This window comes from Protopterus annectens, chromosome 1.part2, assembly GCF_019279795.1.
Source record: "Protopterus annectens isolate FY-2018-M chromosome 1.part2, PAN1.0, whole genome shotgun sequence".
Classification (NCBI taxonomy): Eukaryota; Metazoa; Chordata; order Ceratodontiformes; family Protopteridae; genus Protopterus; species Protopterus annectens.
Genome location: NC_056727.1, coordinates 396919370 through 396940486, shown reverse-complemented (window position 1 = coordinate 396940486; position 21117 = coordinate 396919370). Strand labels below are relative to the sequence as shown.

At 40.7% G+C, this 21117-nt stretch overlaps 1 protein-coding gene across 1 annotated transcript in view; it reads right to left on the bottom strand.

Moving 5' to 3' along the window:
- PLCB4 (phospholipase C beta 4) overlaps positions 1-21117 on the bottom strand; it is a 1792792-nt gene that overhangs the window by 128215 nt on the left and 1643460 nt on the right. Inside the window, exon 37 of the mRNA XM_044056592.1 lies at positions 12558-12659. Coding sequence (XP_043912527.1) covers positions 12558-12659 — 102 coding nt within the window. The remainder of the gene's footprint in view (positions 1-12557; positions 12660-21117) is intronic.

Below are 21117 nucleotides of genomic sequence, written 5' to 3'. Positions count from 1 at the left end.
ACAGTGTTTCAAAGCAATGTGGATATACACCATACTGTGCTGTTTAGGCCTACAGCTTCAGGTAGTACTATAGTTCATACGGGATTTGTATTCACTAGGTCAACAATCAATGAGCATACATGTACCGCTTTAGCCTACAATGGCACACTCCAGTCCACACCATGGGACTATGTCACAATGTATACCATACTGCTTTTGCTGCCTAGCAATGGCATACATATCTTTTGTGGGGATCAGAGCTAGAACACTACATACCATGATATAAACATTTACCCACTAGGCTATCATACATGTACACAATGTTGACACATTCACCTACACATTCACCATCACACTCAGTCAACCTCACATAGCAATTAATGCAACATGTACATGCGTGTGTGTATCAGGTCATAGGTAGCTCATAGGCTATTAGGCGTAGGGCCTATAGAAGCCTAGCCATATGATACCCTGCCCTTCAACACCCATGTAATTTAAGTTCATGTGCCCCTGTCATGCAGAGCCACAGAGGTGATTCCCAGGTTGTATTTCGTATGTCACATCCATTCATCATGATTATTCATGACGACTGCTAATGAGGACCTTTCTTTGCTATTGATAGCTAGTTAGTTCCAGGGTATGGTGTGTGTCTGAGATGAGAATGTTCCACTCCAGCATGTTCAGCTTTTTGACGTTACAAGGTTTAGATCAGTACAGTGTGTAGCTTGTAGGTATTTTGATCTGTTGACATGGAGCATGTCCAACACCTGTTTGTTTGGCATAGCTTTGTATGTTAGGCAGAGGTTGGCTCTGGGTGTGTGGTATGCAACACAGTGTAGCTGTGGTTTTGTAAGACAGTCTACATAGGGCATCTATTTGAGTCTGGTAATACTCTTTGTGGTGTTTGTGCCTGGCGTCTATAGTTGCTGTAGATGTCTTCTGAGGTACATACCAAAATGCCCATTGTACTCTATGATGGGTTTTATGACTGATGAGTAGAGTGGAACACTGACCTCTTATTCCATGTATGACACACCTTTTGTGATGACATGTGGACCGTACACAGTTTACATGACTAGTGTGGCACTGTGATTATCAAATGGGACACTACTGTCCACCTGTGTCCCGTGGTCTCTTATCACAGTTTTGGTGTTGAGTAGACTACCACCTATGTGGTAGTTAATGGGTACAGGGTTTTTAACAAAAGGGATGGCAATACATTTACAACATTGAGCTTGAGCATACATATCAACATCCATTGGTGTACATATAGATTTACATGTAGGCACATATACAGTCCACCTTTCATGGTGGGAATATCAATTATGCAAGGGTTGAGAGTGATCCAGTTGTGTAACAATTTTGCACAGTCTTGTGCAGAATGCATTGAGGGTATTCTCAGGCCATGTATCTATAGCAGGACTCCCTGTCTGGAAGACTTTAAACTTAGCAAATCATACCCACAGCGTTTAAACACCACATGTCATATACCAGCACTGTATGCTGTCTTGTTTGCCACACACTACAACCTATATGAAAATATGCACATAACAACCTTCACCAACATATATATGTCCACTCTTCACAAACAGTTGCAGTATGTACCTTGCTCTATGCACATGTTAAGATGCTAATATATCTGACACATAACTATCTCTACATATGTGCGTGCCATACACACACAAGGTACACACTGTTGTACGTCTGTAGACCTCACGGATGAATTGTTGGGCCTTGCTACAACATGTACAGTTGTCACATGTATGCATTGCAGTAATATTACAGGGAGTATTTATAGCTGCTAATGCTACATTACTATACTAGTCTGGTACAGCAGTTGCCAATGCTAAGCTACACATTATATGACTATCATGCATGTGTTATTCTGTCACATCCATGTTTATATAGCTGTTTGCACTACTCCCCCAGACAGCCATTATACACAGTATTGTACCGAACATAGATGACATGATTGGATGTTTGACATTAAATGTGGGGCTACATATGTCACAGTTATGTCCCACTGCACACAGCTACACACTAATTTGTCAATGGCAGTAGTCATGCATGGCATCAGTGCATACATACCTACTGCTGCCACATATGCATGTTTCAAAGTATTTACAGTACTCTTCATAAACATCTATTACTTGCCGGTAATCACATTTCTGTCACATACCTGTTTGTCACTTTCAGGTCTGTCTGTTTTTTTTTTTTACAATTTTTTTTTTTTGGTGTTGCCTGAGTAGAGATAGCTTCTACTTAATTCTCTTTCTTATTAATTAAGTTTTTTTTTTTACTTAATTAATATATTTGGTGGCTGATTCACTAGAGTATTCTTACTCATTTAAACGTTTGCGTTATTAAGTAATAACTCCTATTTACTCATACACAAGTTCTGTGAAGCTGTATCAGGTGCAATGTAATGACTGCATGTGGGGATAGCAAGTACAGTCTGCTTTTATAGGTATCAGCACATGTGCATGTGATGACCTCTGCACCAATTGGTGCAGAGCATTTGGTAAATGCATACAGCCTGCGGTGTGGTAATTGCAGTACTCACTGTCATAGCAACCCAATGCTATAAAATGCTAATTTTTGTAGGCGTAGCCCTTTCAGATTTCCAGAGTGGGGCCCATGCTTGTTTGCTGTGGACACTGTTGTGTAAGTCAGAAGGTTGGTATACTTCTTATATCTGAAGCTAGAGGTGTAGACAGTGATGTACATGCTGTACTCAGACCTGACTGTTGCCACTTGCAGTACAGAGCTATCAGTGTAGTGTTTAACTCACCCCTACAAATGCTTACACAAGATATATGTGAGTATGTAGTTTCATTTCTACTTATGTAATTGACTGCCATACAAAAGTAGTTATTGAGAAGTATTCTTTTGACACATGAACTGTTTGTGGACTGTTATACTGTGCATATTGATGTACTCACTTCTGCAGGGTTTGTGTACTTTTTATTGTTGACATTAGCACAGAAGTCTCAGGTAAACTGGACAATTCCACTACTGAGTATGCCTACCTACATCCTTGGTTGACCCTAAACACACGTACATTTAAAATATGGGGGGGATGCAGACATACAGAGAGCATTGCGTCTTATTGTGTGAGTGTTATCTTACTGTACTTAATGGATTGGTGTGTACCTGTTGGTTTATCAAGGCAGGTGGTCTGTCTGCATAGGTCCCAACTGTGAACCTATCCAGATGGTAGTCAGATGTTAGCCTGTTATTCTTTGTCTGTGCAACCCACAAGTGTTTTCAGCACTGGTACAATGGCATTGTTACAGTCAGTTGCTACCAGTACATGGCTAGATCCTTTGGTATTTCTGTGTTGTACTCCTACATAAGGGTATGCTTGTGGAAGTCCTCCCACAGCTGTTTGCAGAGTGTGTAACAGCAGATGAGCTGATATGCCTGTGTGCTTGTGCCTCTGCCAGGCCTATGAAACACTCAGATACATATTTGCTTGGAGTCAGGGATAGGTAGTTAAAAGTGAGGTACACCTTCCAACTAATAGTAAGTGTAGACTTGAGTGAAGCAGTGCATATGGATTAGTACTCCTTTTATGAAGTACAAGCGGTGTCTATTATTGTGATTATTCATTGTGTAATCCAACACATCTCTGACTAATGTCAGTACTTTTCAGAGGGATTCAGAGGGACACAGCTAAAATATGTTTCACAATCAGGAAGTATGGCCTCTGCCCTAATCAGATATGCCAGTGTTTATCCTGCTATGATACTGTGTGGGGGTTGTAAAGTGCCTCAATTACATTATTTGCTGCTAGAGTGGCTGCTTCTCTTATCACAGTCATGTAATGCAATTCCACAACAATTGCTGGTAAAGATCCACATAACAAGCTTTGTGTTATGGCCTTCCTATTTTTCCTTTACATTCACTCGTTTTGCATGATATATTTATTTCAGCACCAAGTTATTGTATATCTGCTGTGGCTTAGTGGTACTTCATGCAGTCAAGTGTGTCCAAGGTCTGGGGTTCAAGACTGACAGAGGTGTTTTATTTTGCTGCTGAACAGAACAAGGGCCCTGACATACAGAGTGATTAAGGCACATTTAAGCAGTTGTAAGCGGGTTTGTGCAAGTTTGCATGATGCTTAGCGATGCTAAGCTTAGCGCACACATGCGCACACTCGCTCAAACCCGCTAACTACTGCTTAAAAGTGCTTACTCCCGCTAACCCCCGCGCTAATTTCTTTGAAAGAAAAGAAAATGGGGAGATAGGAAAGTGGTGAAAAAGGGGGCACAAAGAAGGAAAGCCAGTAGGGAAACCAGCTCGGGATGTGCAGGACAGGTGTAGGGAAGGTCCATAGCTGCCCATTTCTTTAACAGCAACAGCTGTGCATATGTTAAAAATTTGGAGTGAAATTTGAAATCTTCCACCCCTGACAGAGGGGTGAGGACAACAAAGTATGTTGTACTGCCAATTCTAATTATCAGTTTACATGTCCAGCAGACATGTGTGTAATATGGGCAGCTATGTATGGGGCGTAATTTTTTTGTGGGTACAGATTGCCCTTTTTTTTTGTTTTTTAGGTGAGACTGGAATGTGAGGTAGAGGAAGTAGGTCTATTTGGGGAGGTAGGTTGGGGAGGTAAACAGACAAGACAAACAAGACGCATACAGGGGCGGAGTCTGACACATCGGATGGGTGAACACAATTGACGGGGACGGATGTTTGGAAATCGCAAGCCTATGAGCCCACAGATGGTAACAGTGGGACTGAGATCCCCACCCATGGGCAGTCACCACTGAACCTTCACAGACCCGAGGGTGGCTGTGCTGGGGGCTGCTTAGGAGGGGCAGGCTCACCCATGAGTCGCGTCACTCTCGCCTTGAGCTGGCATAGGGGATCAGCGACTAAACGCTGGATCTCCCTATGCACCACAACCCGGACCCTTTGGAGGGTGACAGGTGGCCCTTCTCCGCCCACGCTTGCAGGGGGGGGACGAGCCCCATCCCCTGCAGCACTTCCACCCAAAGGTGGCACAGGACCAACGGAGGAGGGTAGCCCGGGCTGGGCACCAGACCTGCTGGTGCCAGGTGCAATCGCCAGCTGAGGAGGGACAGGTGGGTCCGCTGGGACCGGCCTTCCCATACTTTCTGTGATTAGGTGTGTTTAATTACAACATAGGCAACAGCATTCCAAATTAGTTGTAACAGCATGCAATAATATTCCCATTAACCCAACACACCAGGGTTCCAACAGTTGAACAGCAAGCATAACACATGCATATATTGAACGACAGTGGACATTACAACAGCATGCAGGGATGATTGGTGGAAACAGGCCACCAAGACTGTGGTGTTTGAACAGGGCACATGCATCAAAGAAAATGCAGATTTTTATAGAACAATAGGACATATGTCCCAACAAATGTTTTGAGATTAGACATACCCATTGAGGTGTGGAATTGTATTGTTTATGCACATGGAGTAGGGTGCAAAAAGAAACCTCCATTGACATCTTATTAGTACTTTTACTCTACACTACATTCCCATTGACTGCAGGTGTATATCCCCTACATGCATTATTACACTAGGCAACATGCATTAGATTGTGTAATGCGTTTGGCTAGTTCATTATATACCTGACCTATATTTGACATACTAACTGTCCAAGATGCAGATGGTACTGCTACATAGTTATATTTTATTTTTATATTTATGCATCTACATATCTGGATGTGTTCACGTGACATTTTCAGTTAAATTTCTACAGAACCCTAATTTCATGTAGCACACTAACATTTCTGGGGAACACCTTGACAAGCTACTCATTTGCCAGATTTACCGACTGTTGAGGACTGTTATTTGCTTCACAACTACTGGCTCTTCCTTCATCCACTTCATATAGGACTGCACAACTGTGGGTTGACAGCACTTAATACAACAGTACTATTTATTTAATGCAAGCGCACAACAACATTTCAAAGTAAGTGACACAGACACACCAAGTATTATACATTTATTAATTACATTAAACACTCTTTTCTACAGGCTCTCTCCTTTATTTGATATTACAGTGCATACGGAAGACCTATTCAGGACATGTTATACCTTTATTGATAGGTTACAACACTCTTTTTCAGGCTCGCTCACTTATTTTATATGACAGTACATGCAGAGATAGTATTCCAGACTTATTTTACCTTTATTAATGGGTTACTACACTCTATTTCTGGCTCTCTGACTTATGTTATATAACAGTACATGCAGAGAATTTATTCAGGGCATTTTATAGCTATATTATTGGGCTACAACACTTTTTTCATGCTCTCTCACATATATTATATAACAATACATTTAGAATAATTACTAACCTGCCTGGTGGCGCAGCCTTAGCAGCCTATCTGCATAGGCTTGCTGATTCACAGCACAGACACCTGCAGCTGTGAAGTAAATGAAGGGATATTGAGATATAACTATCCATTATTTACACTATATTAGCATGTCTTACGTACTGCCTTCCATGGCTACCTACTCAGTAGTGGGGCATCTTGCATATGACGGGCCTCCTGGATCCATTGGTAAAGTAGGTCCTGCTTCCATCTCTTCAGGTCTGCATGGTGGTGATGGACCTGCTCACCAGTCTGAGAGACGCCTGTGGCACTGGTGAGTTCATGAGCCAACCGGTTCTAAGCCTCTGCCTTATACTCCGTCCCTTGGAACTGGCCCTGCAGGAGTCAAGACTCATGACGATGGACTAGGAGCCAAACCATGTATTTTGACTCCTCGATGCCCCAGTGTTGCGCTCGAAAGCGAGTACCCTCTTCAGCACCAGACATTCTAACTGCAGATGGGAGATACAATCAGTTATCGCAAGTATTCCTGCCTATGGAGCTTAAATATGCCGCATTTTCCGCACTTTTTTGTGATTGGCCATTTTTGAAAATTCTCGGCTGACTGCAGACCTGCTTAGCAATGGTTAATCTACCATTTATAAGTATATGTATGTTAACAGTGGATGTTTATCCTAAGCTGTCATGGCTTAGTGGTTCAATACTTTGATTATGGTGCACAGTGTCCCGGGTTTGAAACTTGTCATTGCATTTTATTTTACTACTGTCCAGACAGGCTAGGGGGTGTGGCTGTGTTTAGGCAACTTTGCTCAACGTTACTCCACGTTGCCAGACGTTGCTCCATGTTGCCCTACGGTGTGCTGGTTAGCACAGTGTGCAGCTCCATGCAAACTTATTGCGCTGGGTAAAGCGTTGCTTAGCTGCGGGCAACTAGATTGCGCTGGGTAAGGCGCTGCTTAGCTACGGGCATTTATATGTCAAAATCCTTCTTACATTTCTATATATACATTTTGTTCACTGATACATAGGCCATTTCAATGCTTTTTAGTAATATTTTAGTCATATATATGTCAGGAATGATTTCATATGGTAATTTAAAACATAAAATTGAGAGGGGAGTGGTGGGGCTTGAACAGTGAATGCCTCCTCTTTGTGCAAAGGCTCTACCACTGTGCTATTGCTATTTGGATTGATTTGCAGAAACATTTGTTATTATGCTCTTCAATGTCGACATAGCTAACTCTAGCTAAGCTATGGGCACACCTGCGCAAACACGCGCAAATACGGGCAGCTATATCGGGAATTAGAAAAAAAAAATATTATATTTTACATTTTATAACTCTACTGGGGGTTTACAATGTGAGGGAGTGTAGTGTTGGGTATGATGACATTTGAGCAGACTCGCTCATGTGTGTTGACATTTCACAACTCAGACACTTGCAGGGGCATGGACCTTAGGACTGCTCGGCAGTCAGACACGCCCCCTGCCTTCCTGCATGGTCCATGTTAGACTTGGAGTTGAGACAGCATGCCCTCATGAATGTGCATGGCATGCTGACGTCAGACCGTTCAACTGCAGTTTCCGAGTAAGACTTATTTAGTCTTACACGGAGGTTTCGTGACTCCGGGGGACTGTCTGTTTTAACTATTACATCTTAATAAACACTGTCTGTTTTAACTATTACATCTTAATAAACACTGTCTGTTTTAACTATTACATCTTAATAAACACTGTCTGTTTTAACTCTTACATCTTAATAAACACTGTCTGTTTTAACTCTTACATCTTAATAAACACTGTCTGTTTTAACTATTACATCTCAATAAACACTGTCTGTTTTAACTATTACATCTCAATAAACACTGTCTGTTTTAACTATTTCATCTTAATAAACACTGTCTGTTTTAACTATTACATCTCAATAAACACTGTCTGTTTTAACTATTGCATCTTAATAAACACTGTCTGTTTTAACTATTACATCTTAATAAACACTGGCAATTTTAGGAACTCTGTTTTAACTATTACATCAGAAGGGTATTTCTTGCCTCAGACAACTGGACACAGATGGATTTTGCATATGGGATACAGGATAGAGTATATATCAGATCCAAAATGCTTTATAACTCCATACAGGACTGCGTAGGGCAAAACTGTTCCTGAAGTCAGTCTCAAAGAAAGGGATTATTAAAAAGGTTGCCTCTCCCTTCAGAAGGCAATGTCACATAGCATTATTTTTCTCCAAAGAGAAGGTAAATGAAGAATTATTGAAAGTTTTCAAGGTAAAGAAACTGAATGGTAACTCTTGAGTTCTTCTTTCCCTCCTGTCTTATTGGGTAAGGATGCCATCACTGTGTCTGAAGAACACCTCTCTTTAGGGCTACCACTGGCTCCTTAGGGGATTAAAAGCCTATAGTCCTAGTACTGGCAGTGTGGAGATAGGAGGGAGATTAATTTTTCTTTTTCTTTTACTTATATGACTGCTAGGTAGCTTCCTGTTAGAAAACAATATTAGCATTTCAAGAATTTGTGAACAGTAGAGACCATCTGGTATAACGGTTAAGGTTCTTGCCTTCCATGCAAAGGTATTGGGTATAAGGATTCTGGTGTTTGCACATTCTCATTGTGTCTCTGTGGGTTTCCTTCCACCTGCAAAAAAACATGGTGAGTGTTTCAATCTCAAACTCACCAAACAATGGAGCTGTGAACAGCAGCACAGACTCTATGCCTGCTCTGTAGGAGGAAAATTTGTGTAAACCAACCACTTTCAACATCTACTGTGGAGTGCAGCATCCTCATGATAGGAGAACATGGATCACAGACTGCACACCACAGCAGAGCTAGCCACTCAGGTATTTACGTATTATCGTAACCTAATTTTTCACAGCAATAGTGGTTGGTTCCCAAGCCTGAAATATGTTACTTAATGTTTTTAAAATGTTACATGGTGTGCTTTCTTTAACAGTCCAGGCTGTTTTCTGAACTGTTATCACTAAAATGTAAAAGAAACATACTATTGCTGTTGGTTTATGTACTGTACTGCCAGTATGTCTGTTATTCCAACTCCGCCTGCTGAATGTTCCTTTTTTCCTGAGAGCAAATGCAGTCAAATAACGGTTGTAATTAAATTGCCCATCACAGGTGTGTCATTATTGAAGTGTGACTCGTACAAGACAGTATGTTGCTTAGTTTAAGAAACATGTAGCGTGACACTCAGCTTTCCCAGAAAAAAAGACTGTTTTGAAGCAGTGCTAACAGCACTTGCTGAGAAATGCACACCACATAGAAAGACAAACACATACAAAGAGCAATCAACATTGTTACAGCACTACTGAAATGAATAATCACTTAAGTACTACCTGGTTTTGTCTGAACATGCCATTATCACACAAACAAAATCAGTACTGCCAACTTATTCCTTGCAAAACGAAACCACAATCATCTGTCAATCTTATCCATGCTCACTTTTTAAAAGGATTACTTAGGGCAACGTATGCATTGCACTTGCTGTTTGCAAGTATGTGTACACATTTCTACAAAAGTAGTAGTTCACCCAAACCATATTTCCTGTTTCTGTGTTTTCCTTCACTGAAGGATTCGTTCCTCACGGTCCAAATATCGCATTCATCGCTCACACAGCATCTGTGACACTTTAAGCACGTGTCTGTAATGCACGCAAAAAGGGGAAGATGCCTTTATCAAGATTTTGTGTTCCTGAAGGTAATCCCCACTTCTTAGCCACCAGTAAGGAGGTGGAATAACACCTTACAGTGTTTTATGTGGTCCTTTGTAGTCAACAAAGCGATTTTTGCAACCGTGAAAATGTGGTTGCGATAATACATAAGTACCGCCACTCAATCGTGTAAAATATGACGGTAGGTGAAGAAAACCAGACTGGAAATGTGAATACTCCTGTAGAGCACAAAAAATGTAAAATCCAATATTCTAGGTCCGTTTATCCATGAAAAACACACTTTATTTAATCAAAACACATATAAAATTAGCTCTTTCATTTCTACCATAAAAAACTTCTTCGGATACTTTAAAAGACGGTTTAAAAGAAAGCAGTTATTGTTTAATAAGTAACATTTCTTATAGTTTCAGATCTAGCAACTAGAATTCTCAACAAAACCAAAAATAACGGGAGTAGAAAATCAGGGACAGTTTTTAAATGTTATTCTAATCCACTTAAAATGTTAACAGAACAACATGTTTTCCATCTACATTTATTTTCAGAACAATAACAAGTATGACTTTTAAAACTATAATGTCTGACCTTATCAATTGATTATGATCCTCAGTGATTTACCAGAAAAATCCAAATTTTTTTATGTGGGATATGGTGAACTGCAAAATTCTGGACAGTTGGGAGGGGCATTTCCTTCATAGCATTCTCTGTCTTGAGCACAAATCTACTACAGAAATCCACTTACCCCCACTACATGTGTGGGTCTCTCATGTCTGTCCTCCATCTACCACCTATTTCACAAACAAACAGTGACTGTTTTTGCACTTAACACTTCTCTTGACATAGATGTCCTGAATATATGGCCTCAAGATTTGATGATATGACTACAAAGTCAATAATCCACCTTTGGCCCAAAGTGCTGTGGTGACTGGTACACTTATGAATATCATTGTGTTTGGAAATTGTTTTCATTGTGGATAATCCATGACTTCCAAAAAATATTCCAAAACAATTCATTACTTATGTTTAAGTCAGGCAAGCTATTTCCGTGCAAGTTCTTATAGTGTTCCTTGGGTGAGCACTGAAATCTCCAGTAGAACTCTTGAACTAGTAAGTAGTACCCAATGGACTATTGCTTCCATGGTTTCCAAGTAAAGAAAACACTCCAAATAGCAGTTATATATATATATATATATATATATATATATATATATATATATATATATATATATATATATATGCACAAAGAATTCCATATTAAAGGGTTCCCCTTATTTAGTGGGTCAAACTTTAGCTGTGCAACATCTAGCTTGAGACTTGTTAGCAACAACACAGCTACTTAGACCTCATGTGAGTACCAACTCCAGATCAGAAGAGAATGCCCTAACTTACCCTCACATATGAATCAACATATTTCTGGGCCTCTCGTATCAGGACAGCTTTCCAGGGACGACCTTACCAAACCATAGTATGCCAGACAAACAGTTGTAAGACCACAGAGGCACATAAGGTCAAGGTCACTTTTGCAAGATTCATAAGTTCATAGGAGGTTACTAGGCCAACGGCCATAGGGCCTTTACAAGCCTAGCCATGTAAAAACCCATGTACCCTAATTGACCATAGGTGGTCATTGTTAGCAGAGCGATTCTATGATCAACACTGACGACCTCTGTCAATGGGGAACATAGGTGCCACCCCCGAGGTGAATTTACTGTCACCCATCCAATTGTCAAGGTTGCACTTAAATAGGGTCAGTGAGGAGCTCTGCTTTACATGAAGTGGGAACTTATTCCAGAGGAGTGGCAATCTCCAACATATATAATAATGCTCAGCATAAGGTCTAGGATCAATGTCTTCCTATGACTACTCGAGTACTCACAGTCTGCTATTTACATTACAATTTCCTCAAGCTGTAAACACTGACAACATTCCCAGAAATGTTACTGGGGATGTTTTCATTTTTTGCAGCTAGATCATCATATATTTTGTCTATGACTTATTTCATTCATTTCTTTAACAATTAGTCAAGCATAGTTTATTTAACCTGTTTGTTAACCAGGTAAGCCCCCTGGACAAACTGACCCTTTTCAGGGTTGACTTAGGAGAACCATCTAGCTAAGTGACTTGCTTAGTTGCGCAGTAGACAAATTAAGGTAGAAGAAGTCAAATCCTGCAATCTTGAACAGAAAGCAAGTCGTTAACTGTTCAAAGCTTTAGTACTCTAAATCTGTCTGGCTGTTAGAAAAAAACACCCTTCTTTCACAGAAGAAGTCATTGGTGCATTTATGCAAATATGCAAACTTGTAAAACTGTGAGTTCTAGAATAATAATCAATAAATCTAAAAATGTAGATTTTACATTTAGTACAAGCATTATCACTGCGCTGCATAATCCACTTTAAAGAAAGGAAATGAAAACTGTTACTCATCTAATTGCCTTCCCAGCTATAACATTGCTCTGGCAAATGAGTAATCAAGAAAACATCTATTTTGTACATAAAAGACTTAGGCCTTACATCAGAATCTGTGACATTAAGGTATACCTACAACACATACTCTTACCTCTCCCGTTCAGCTTTATTTTTGATGGATTTATCCTGGCTTATAGCTTTGCCATTTTCCATTGATGTCTTTGCCTGGGTAGCACGCATTTCCTTACTTTGCCTATATTAAGTATAAATAGAACTATTATAGTACAATTATTTATCTTATGCTATTACTATAGTATACATTATATCACATTTTTCTATATACATTTATGTACATACCTATATATATATCTATATATGGATTCACTTTAGAACATCGAAAGCCCATAATGTTGAAATTCAAAACATTGAGACCAAAATATTGAAAACTCAAAACATTGAATCCCATAACATAAAAAAAACATAGCAAAACAACATGTACTATATTCCAGCACAACTACATACTCATACTTTATCCTCTTCTGTCACTATTGGAGCTCCATAAGAAAATCATTTCTTGAAATATTTAGAGGAAGGGTAAGCAGAAAAACAAGCCTATAATTAGTGATTTGCTCTTTAGAGCTGTTCTTATGTACTGGAACAAAGCTCAACATGTTCCACTTGTTTGTAAACACTTTCTGAGATATAGAATAATTAATGCAAGACATACCAACAAATAGTCCACTAATATTTTCAAAATGGGAAATCACTGCCATCAGTAGTAACACCAGGTCTAGTTTTATCACACACACACACACACACACACACACACACACACACACACACACACACACACACACACACACACACACACACACACACACACACACACACTCACTCACTCACTCACTCACACACTCATTCACACACACTCACTCACACATGCGCACACACACACACACACACACACACACACACACTCACACACATCTATATTGAAAAGCAGACTTATGCAAAAGTAAACAAAAAAAAATAAAAACTGTACCTTGGAAAGAAGTCACAAGTAAGGTTTTTCCAGCTTTCAGTAAAATATTACAATGTTTATTACATCCATAGTGACACCAGAAATAATCTGGCCATTCACATCCAAACAAGTCTAATTGTTACATTTTACATTTCTACATTTTCATCATTTTATTAACAGTATGTCAAGTTTCACTAATATTTTACTAACAAGATAACAGTCAGTAAAATTCCAATACTACTGCTTTATAAAACTTTCCATAACCATTTATTTCTGGTTAACTCAGTTTCTTACCATTTCAATTCAGGATTGTTTTTACAGTATTTTTGATAAAGTTTGTTTCTCGTTTTAATTAAATTTAACAGTTTGCTAACAATCCACATATAAGCTGGTTGGTTATTACCCTTTACAGTTATCCATGGGACATAGGAATCCATAGTGCTTGTAATACTATACAAATTATTTTCCATTTTATATCTTTTGTGACATAATCAATCCAAATAAGACTGTCCAAAAATGTCCACTTCCTCAAGGAGCAAATTCTTAAAAGTGGATCTATCAGAGCATGGTATACCAATATTTCATTATTGATCACTAACTGTATTTGACACCTAAATAGATTAAAATCTTCCAAGTAATGAACAATAAACTGATCCAGAAAGCATGCTATATTCATTAAAATGCTGAATTAAGTGTAATGTGGCAAACTGCTGTAAAATCACTGGGTCAGGTTTAAGCCAGATGTGATTAAAACTACTATTACCAGTTCTCAATAATAGGAGTTAAACTTTGTTTTGAGATGAATAGGCATATAATTTCATCTGCTGTCACCAATTAATACGTCATTTAGGGGCTATGATGTCATGGCCCATGCAGCTGACCACCAAATAACATGCAAGGGGCAAATGGACATAGCAGTATTTGGTAAATGCACACTCCTGCTTTGGATAATAGGACACACCTTTCACACTTAGATAAGCCTTTTACTGTACAGATGCAGATCAGAATCATCTCTGCAGACTCCTTAGGATTTCACCCACCTCAGACTGAGTTCATTGCTTACCAGGGCAGTCTTATAAATAGCAATTGGAACTGTCCATGATTATTTTGCAAACATTTCTTTATATTTTTTTAAATGCATACACATACAACCATCTACTACTACCACCTAGGAACACAATTTACAAGAGTTGCAATTACACTGGGAACCTAGAGTCTATGCTCTCTCCCTGACAAGGCAGTATACCTGGCACTGAGAAGGTTGTCAACACAATCACTCCACCTCAAACACCACCCACACCTACACAGCACACACCCACATATGTGGGGGTCCTCAACAAAAACATACCCGAACAAAGGAGACCTCCGAGGCAAAAACACATGCGATCTCCACAGCCTTCCACACCATATACCATGCATAGTCCACACATCTGTGTCTCTCAGCCACTAAAGCTTAACCATAAACCCAACATATTAGTCATAGGAGGCTCCATTGTGAGACACACAGATGTGCCTCTCACCAGTATGGAGAAGAGAACGTCACAGTTAGTTGTCAGGTGCCAGAATCTGCCATATCACATGCACACTCAGGTCTCTCAACAACAGGTACTGTTATGACTCTGTCATAGTCCATCTTGGTGTCAATGACTTGAGACATACCTCCTTGGACTATATGAAGAGAGACATGATTGAGTTTGCTGAATATGTGTCCCAGGCAGGTATGTCCCTAGTCTTAGGCAGCATTCTACCATCAACCATAATGATGCCTCAATACAAATAGAAAATGATTGACTTTAACAATTGGTTTATTTTCTGGAGTCATTCCAGGGGGATCCAGTACCTGACAGCCTGGTCAGATATGATCGACAGACCATGATGCTTTGCCAGAGATGGCCTGCATTTGTCTCACTTGGGCTTCAGGCTTCTGGAAAAGGCTCTTGCCTCCCCCACAGTGTCTCTTTTAGGAACACTGATGAGGTTAAAACTACCAACATAAAAATTTCAACAAAATGCAAATTAAAGGTCATGCTGCTAAATGCTACGAGTCTAAACATGAAACTGTACTCATTGCAAGCATTCTTAACCCTGGAAGATGCTGACATCTGCGCAGTCCCAGAAACCTGGTTCAAAGCTATGGAGAGCACCTCAGCCTTACCTGGTTACTCATCCTATCATACTTTCCGACCCCAAACTGTGGGCAATAAAGCCAAAGGAGGTGAGGTTTCAATATATATTAAAGACATACACACTTCCAGGCTAGTCATACAGTATGACAAACAGGAGATACTCCAGGTGCAGTTAACCATTGACAAAACCCCTATTCAAATCATAGCTAGTTACTAGCCCCCAAATCTGACTCAAGCTGAATACCAAAAAATGCATTATCATACCCTTTGGGGACAGTGACGTCCCCACAAATTATCACATTAATAACAATGTCCTAACCATGCAATCAGTCGTGAGGGATTTGGGCACCCAGGTTGATAGCAACCTGACTTTTGACAACCATGTGCTTCTGTTGTACAGAAAGCTTTCTACATGGCCCACCTCATAAGTAAGGTTATCTCATCCAGGTACAAGGAGGTCATAACAGCCCTGTATTCTTCCCTTATAAGGCCCATTATTGAGTACAAAGCCCCTTTGGCATGTACCTCACAAGGCACATGCAGCAGCTGGAGAGACCACAGAGGTTCCTCACCAAGAGAATCCAGGCACTCAAACATCTACCATACACAGATATGCTAAAAGCCCTATCCCTCTACTCACTTTCATACAGACTCCTCAGAGGTGACCTCTGTCTGGCAAACAAGGCGATCTCAGACCCCACCTTGATGGGACTGCTGCATATCCTCAAGTCAAGCTCCATTCGTGTGACCCACATGAGCAACCTCAACCTGGTCTGTGACATCAATAGGACTTGTTGGTGGGACAGAATTGTGTCCCAGAGACTTCCCCCATCTGTGGAATAGACTCCCTCTCCACATCAGACAGAGCACTTCATTACCCCTTTTTATGCTCAACCTGGATAACTGGATGGGAAACAGAAAATACACCCCTGGGATTCCACCTGTGTCTGTGCTGGACAGGGGTATCAGGGGCTTATAAGGGCCTCAGGGTCAATAGCCTAGTAACTTCATATGCTCCTATACCTTTACTTCAGTTTAATGCAGTATTCATTATATGTCATTGAAGGATAATTACAATCTTCACTCAGCCACCATGTTTCTTGTATGAAAACATATTTGTTTTAGTATAGCACCACTTCTCCACATTTTTTTCTTGCTTTGTAAAACTCAAGCAAACTTCTTCAGAAACCATTAAAACACAAAGCTTGCAGACAAAACAGCATTTTAAATGACACTACCTAGCTCCCCTGCCTGGATATAATATCTGAATTTATATTTGCATTACTGACTCTCTGGATTGTCATATTGTGAGACTGTAATCCTAGACTCCATCCAAGAAGCTTACCGATTTGACCAATGGGTTTGTGCAGCCTCTTTAATGTATTATGGTCTATAACCATAGCTCTCAATCCTTTGGCACAAAACGTCTGGACAAAACCAAAAAGATGGGGGAACAAAGCCCCAGTAATAGGGAGAATTTTTGCAAACCATTCTTCCCTTAGTTAAAGTTTGTGACTATGGCACAATAGTGAATGTTATTCTCCAAATGAGGCTGTAGTTCATGGCTTGAAGCAACCCCCTGAAGATAAACACCGAGCATTATCACAACTGCCTAATATAGAACTCTACTCAAGGCTTACAGTGTTTCTAGATAGGCTGCCCAGAAGCCAATGTCTAGATAACTTTGTCACTGTCAGCTCAGCTATCTGGAATTTTGTAAATAATTCTATGTCATTTGTGAATATTGATATGATTTATACATAATTGTATGTTATGTACTGGGCTTCAAAAATGTAACCACAGCATACCCTGCTGAAACATAGAATATTAACTTACAAAACTTTGAAATTAAGTGCTTTACGATGTGCTATAAAAGTTAGTTTCAATGCAGCAAGGAGACAGGATGTCTAGCGATAGAAGTTTTTTCCATTGTCTTGGAGAGTAGTAGTTACTAGGTTTAAAATGTAAAAAGTGTTTTATTGCTTTATGACTATAGCACAGATTTGAGAGATATGTATTTCTTACACAGAGGTGTTAAAGTATGTTAAGTTTCTGTTTAGCCTGAGAACTGAAGTCAGGTGACAAAGAGTGATGTAACACAGACTAACAACAGTCAAATGTGATATTAATTTAAGAACTTTCTCAGGGAGAGAGACTATGCATTTTGTATTTTGCCTTGGACGTAGCAAGAACATCTACTCATAATCATCATCTACTCTTCTGCCTGCATGGTGTTCTGTAAGTAAGATTTAGGGTATAGTATCTCTTTTAGATATACATAGGAATATAGTAAAGATTAGTTTAGCTGCTGTATTTATTTGAGACTGTCCTGCAATGTTGTTTTAAAATATTTCCTGTGATTTTGAACTCTGAAGTCACTGTGTTGTGTTACTGAGTATTGACTTGTTCTTTTATTACTTAATATTAAATATATTTAAACGTATCTTTGTGGCTGATATTTGTGAGACATATTTTAGCTCTTAGAGTACTTGCATGCCATGGCAGGCCTAGCCACTCAATGGTGAAAAATATGGCTCTAGGTGATTCGGTCATGTTGACTGAAGAGACCAGATAGCTTAGTGGTTAAGGTTTTTGCCTCCCATGGACAAGGTACAAGGTCCAATCCTGACCTCTGACCAATGCCTGTTTGGAATTTGCATGTTCTCCCTGTGTCTCCATTGGGTTTCTCCCATGTCCGAAAAACACACTGAATGTTCCAGTCTCAAAACCAATGAATGGAGCTGTGGGAAGCAGCACAGACCCTACATGGTGCCCTACAGGGGGAAGAGTTGTACAGACCAACCGCTTTGGGCATCTACTGTGGTGCACAGTATCCTCAAGATAGGAGAACACGGATCACAGACTGTGCACCGTGGCAGGGCTAGCCACTTGACGGTGTAAAATATGGCTCTAGGTGATTCGGTCATGTTGACTAATGTCACCAAAAATGGGCATGGGTAGTTACTTGTGATAAGTGGGTTGAGGACCCGGCCTACTCTGACCCATGCCAGAGACCCTTGCTAACAGTGGGAGGGATATATGTGCCCCTACTGGCCAGTGTGTGCCCGCCATAAATCCCAGCAGCCCTGGGTCAATAAGCTACTGGCTAGCTGGTATCTAGTTGCCCAGCCTGGGTTACCTCTTGAACGAAAGCTGGATGTAAAACCAACCAACTTGCCAAACAGGAACTGAGAATTGCTACGCTTAATGTAGGTTCACTGACAGGACACAGCTTGGAAGTGGATGACATGATTATACGGAGGAGGCTGGACATCCTATGTATCCAAGAGATGACATGGAAGGACAGTGCAGCAAAGCCACTTGGCTTGGGATCCAGAGTCTACTACTGAGGTGGAGGGCAGGCTAGAAATGGTGTAGGAATTGTGGTAAGAGAGAGGTTTCAGAAGGCAGTAAGGGATATCATCAGAATTAATAAAAGCCTCATGGTAGTCAGACTCCAGTGTAATGATAGGAAAAGAGTGCATTCAGACAGGAGTTGCAGGACCTACTAGATAAAGCAGGACAACATGAATTGGTGTTGATAATGGGTGACTTGAATGCACATATCGGGACAGGCAGAACAGGATATGAGGACTGCCTGGGTCCACATGGGGGTGGGGCAACAGGAATAAAGAAGGAGAAGCCATGTTAGACTTCTGACTGGCAAGTGGATTGATAGTAGCCAACACATGGTTCAGAAAGAGAGACAGTCACAAGATCACATACAACAGTAGTCAAAATGCAACTCAGGTAGACTTTCTCCTAGTAAGGAAAAAACACTGGGGTAGAATCCATGATTGCAAAGTCATCCCCAGTGAAACAGTCGGCCCACAGCATAAAACATTAGTTGCCATAATCAGCTGCAAGCAATGGTCAGAAAAGGCTCTAAGGTCAGCAGAGACCAGGCTGAAGACCTGGAAGTTGACTGGAGAGAAAGTACAACAGTTCAAGGAATTACTCAAGGCTCTAGCACCCCAAGAAGAGGAGGAAATAGGTGGAGTTGAAGAAGAATGGCAATGCCTAAAAACAGCATGTGTCAGGACAACAGAAAACATATGTGGCTGAGTCAGGTATGGAAGTAAGGTACGTAAGTAAAGCTGGTGGTGGAATGCAGAATTCCAAGAAGTCATCAAAGAAAGAAGGAGTGCAGGAAGAAGTGGGAGATAGAAAAGACTGACCAGGCTAGGAAGGACTACTGGTTGGCTAATAAAGAAGTTGCAATAGAAAATAATAGGGCATCAGAGGCACTGTACCAACTTCTGGAAAGTGACTCAGTAAGGGGCATGAAGAAACTATACCAGGTTGCAAGGCAAAGACAGAAAGATAAAGAAGATAGTCAGACACCCTTCATATGGGATGCCAGCAACAACCTGCTTACCAGTCCAGAGGACATCACAGATGGAAGGAGTATTTCCAGCAGCTTCTGAATGAAGAAAACTCCATAGAAGCTGTACTGCCCCAGAAACAGCCTACGGTAAGAGAAGAAGAGGAGCCCACCCTAGAAGAAGTAAGAATAGCACTGAGGAAGATGAAATCAGGGAAAGGAGCAGGCTCAGATGAGGTCACAGCAGATATGATAAAGATGCTGGGTGAGATAGGGGAGAAATGGCTCCTGAGTGTACTAATAGCAGTGTGGAGAGAAAGGTGTATCCCAGATGACTGGAGAATAAGCATATTCATGCCACTGTACAAGAACAAAGGGGACATCCACAACTGTGGGAAGTACAGAGGCATTAGACTCCTATCACATTGCATAAAAGTTCTGGAGAGGGTGATTGATAAATGAATACACAGAATAGTAGAATGTACGATGGGAGATGAGCAGTTTGGATTCAGATCAGGATGCAGCACAATTGACCCGATGTTTGCATTGAGACAGATACTTGAGAAGAAGCTAGAGATGTGGAGAGAGTCCAACTGGGCATTCCTAGACTTGGAGAAAGCATATGACAAGGTCCCAAGAAAGCTGATCTGGGCAGTACTGCAGTGGTTTGAAGTCCTAGAAACATTGGTAGAATTGGTGTAGGCTATGTACAAGGACCCAGTGACTCAAGTACAATCAGTGTTTAGCCTCACCAGGGGGTTCCCAGTGGGAGTGGGTGTACATCAGGGTTCAGCTCTGAGACCACTGCTGTTCATACTGGTGATGGACTACATTAGCAAATAGGTTGGAGGGGACGGATCAACAAAGCTGTTGTATGCAGATGATGTGGCAGTACAGGTGGACTCTGAGCTAGAACTTCAGCAAAGGACAGGAGAATGGAATGCAAATCTAAAGGCAAATGGGATGAAACTAAGCACAGATAAGATGGTGGTAATGGTAGCAAATTGGGGAAATCAGAAGAAGCTGAGACTAGAGTTAGAAGGGAAGATAGTGAAACAGGTAAACAGCTTCAAGTATCTGGGAGGGGTAGTTGAGGAAAAGGGTAGTCTGAATGAAGAGGTCAAAGCTAGAATCAGAGGGGCTGCAGCCAACTGGCGTAGAGTATCAGGCATAGTCTATGACAGAAGAATGCCAAAGAAGCTGAAAAGTAAGGTGTAAGACAGTGCTGTGACCAGTACTA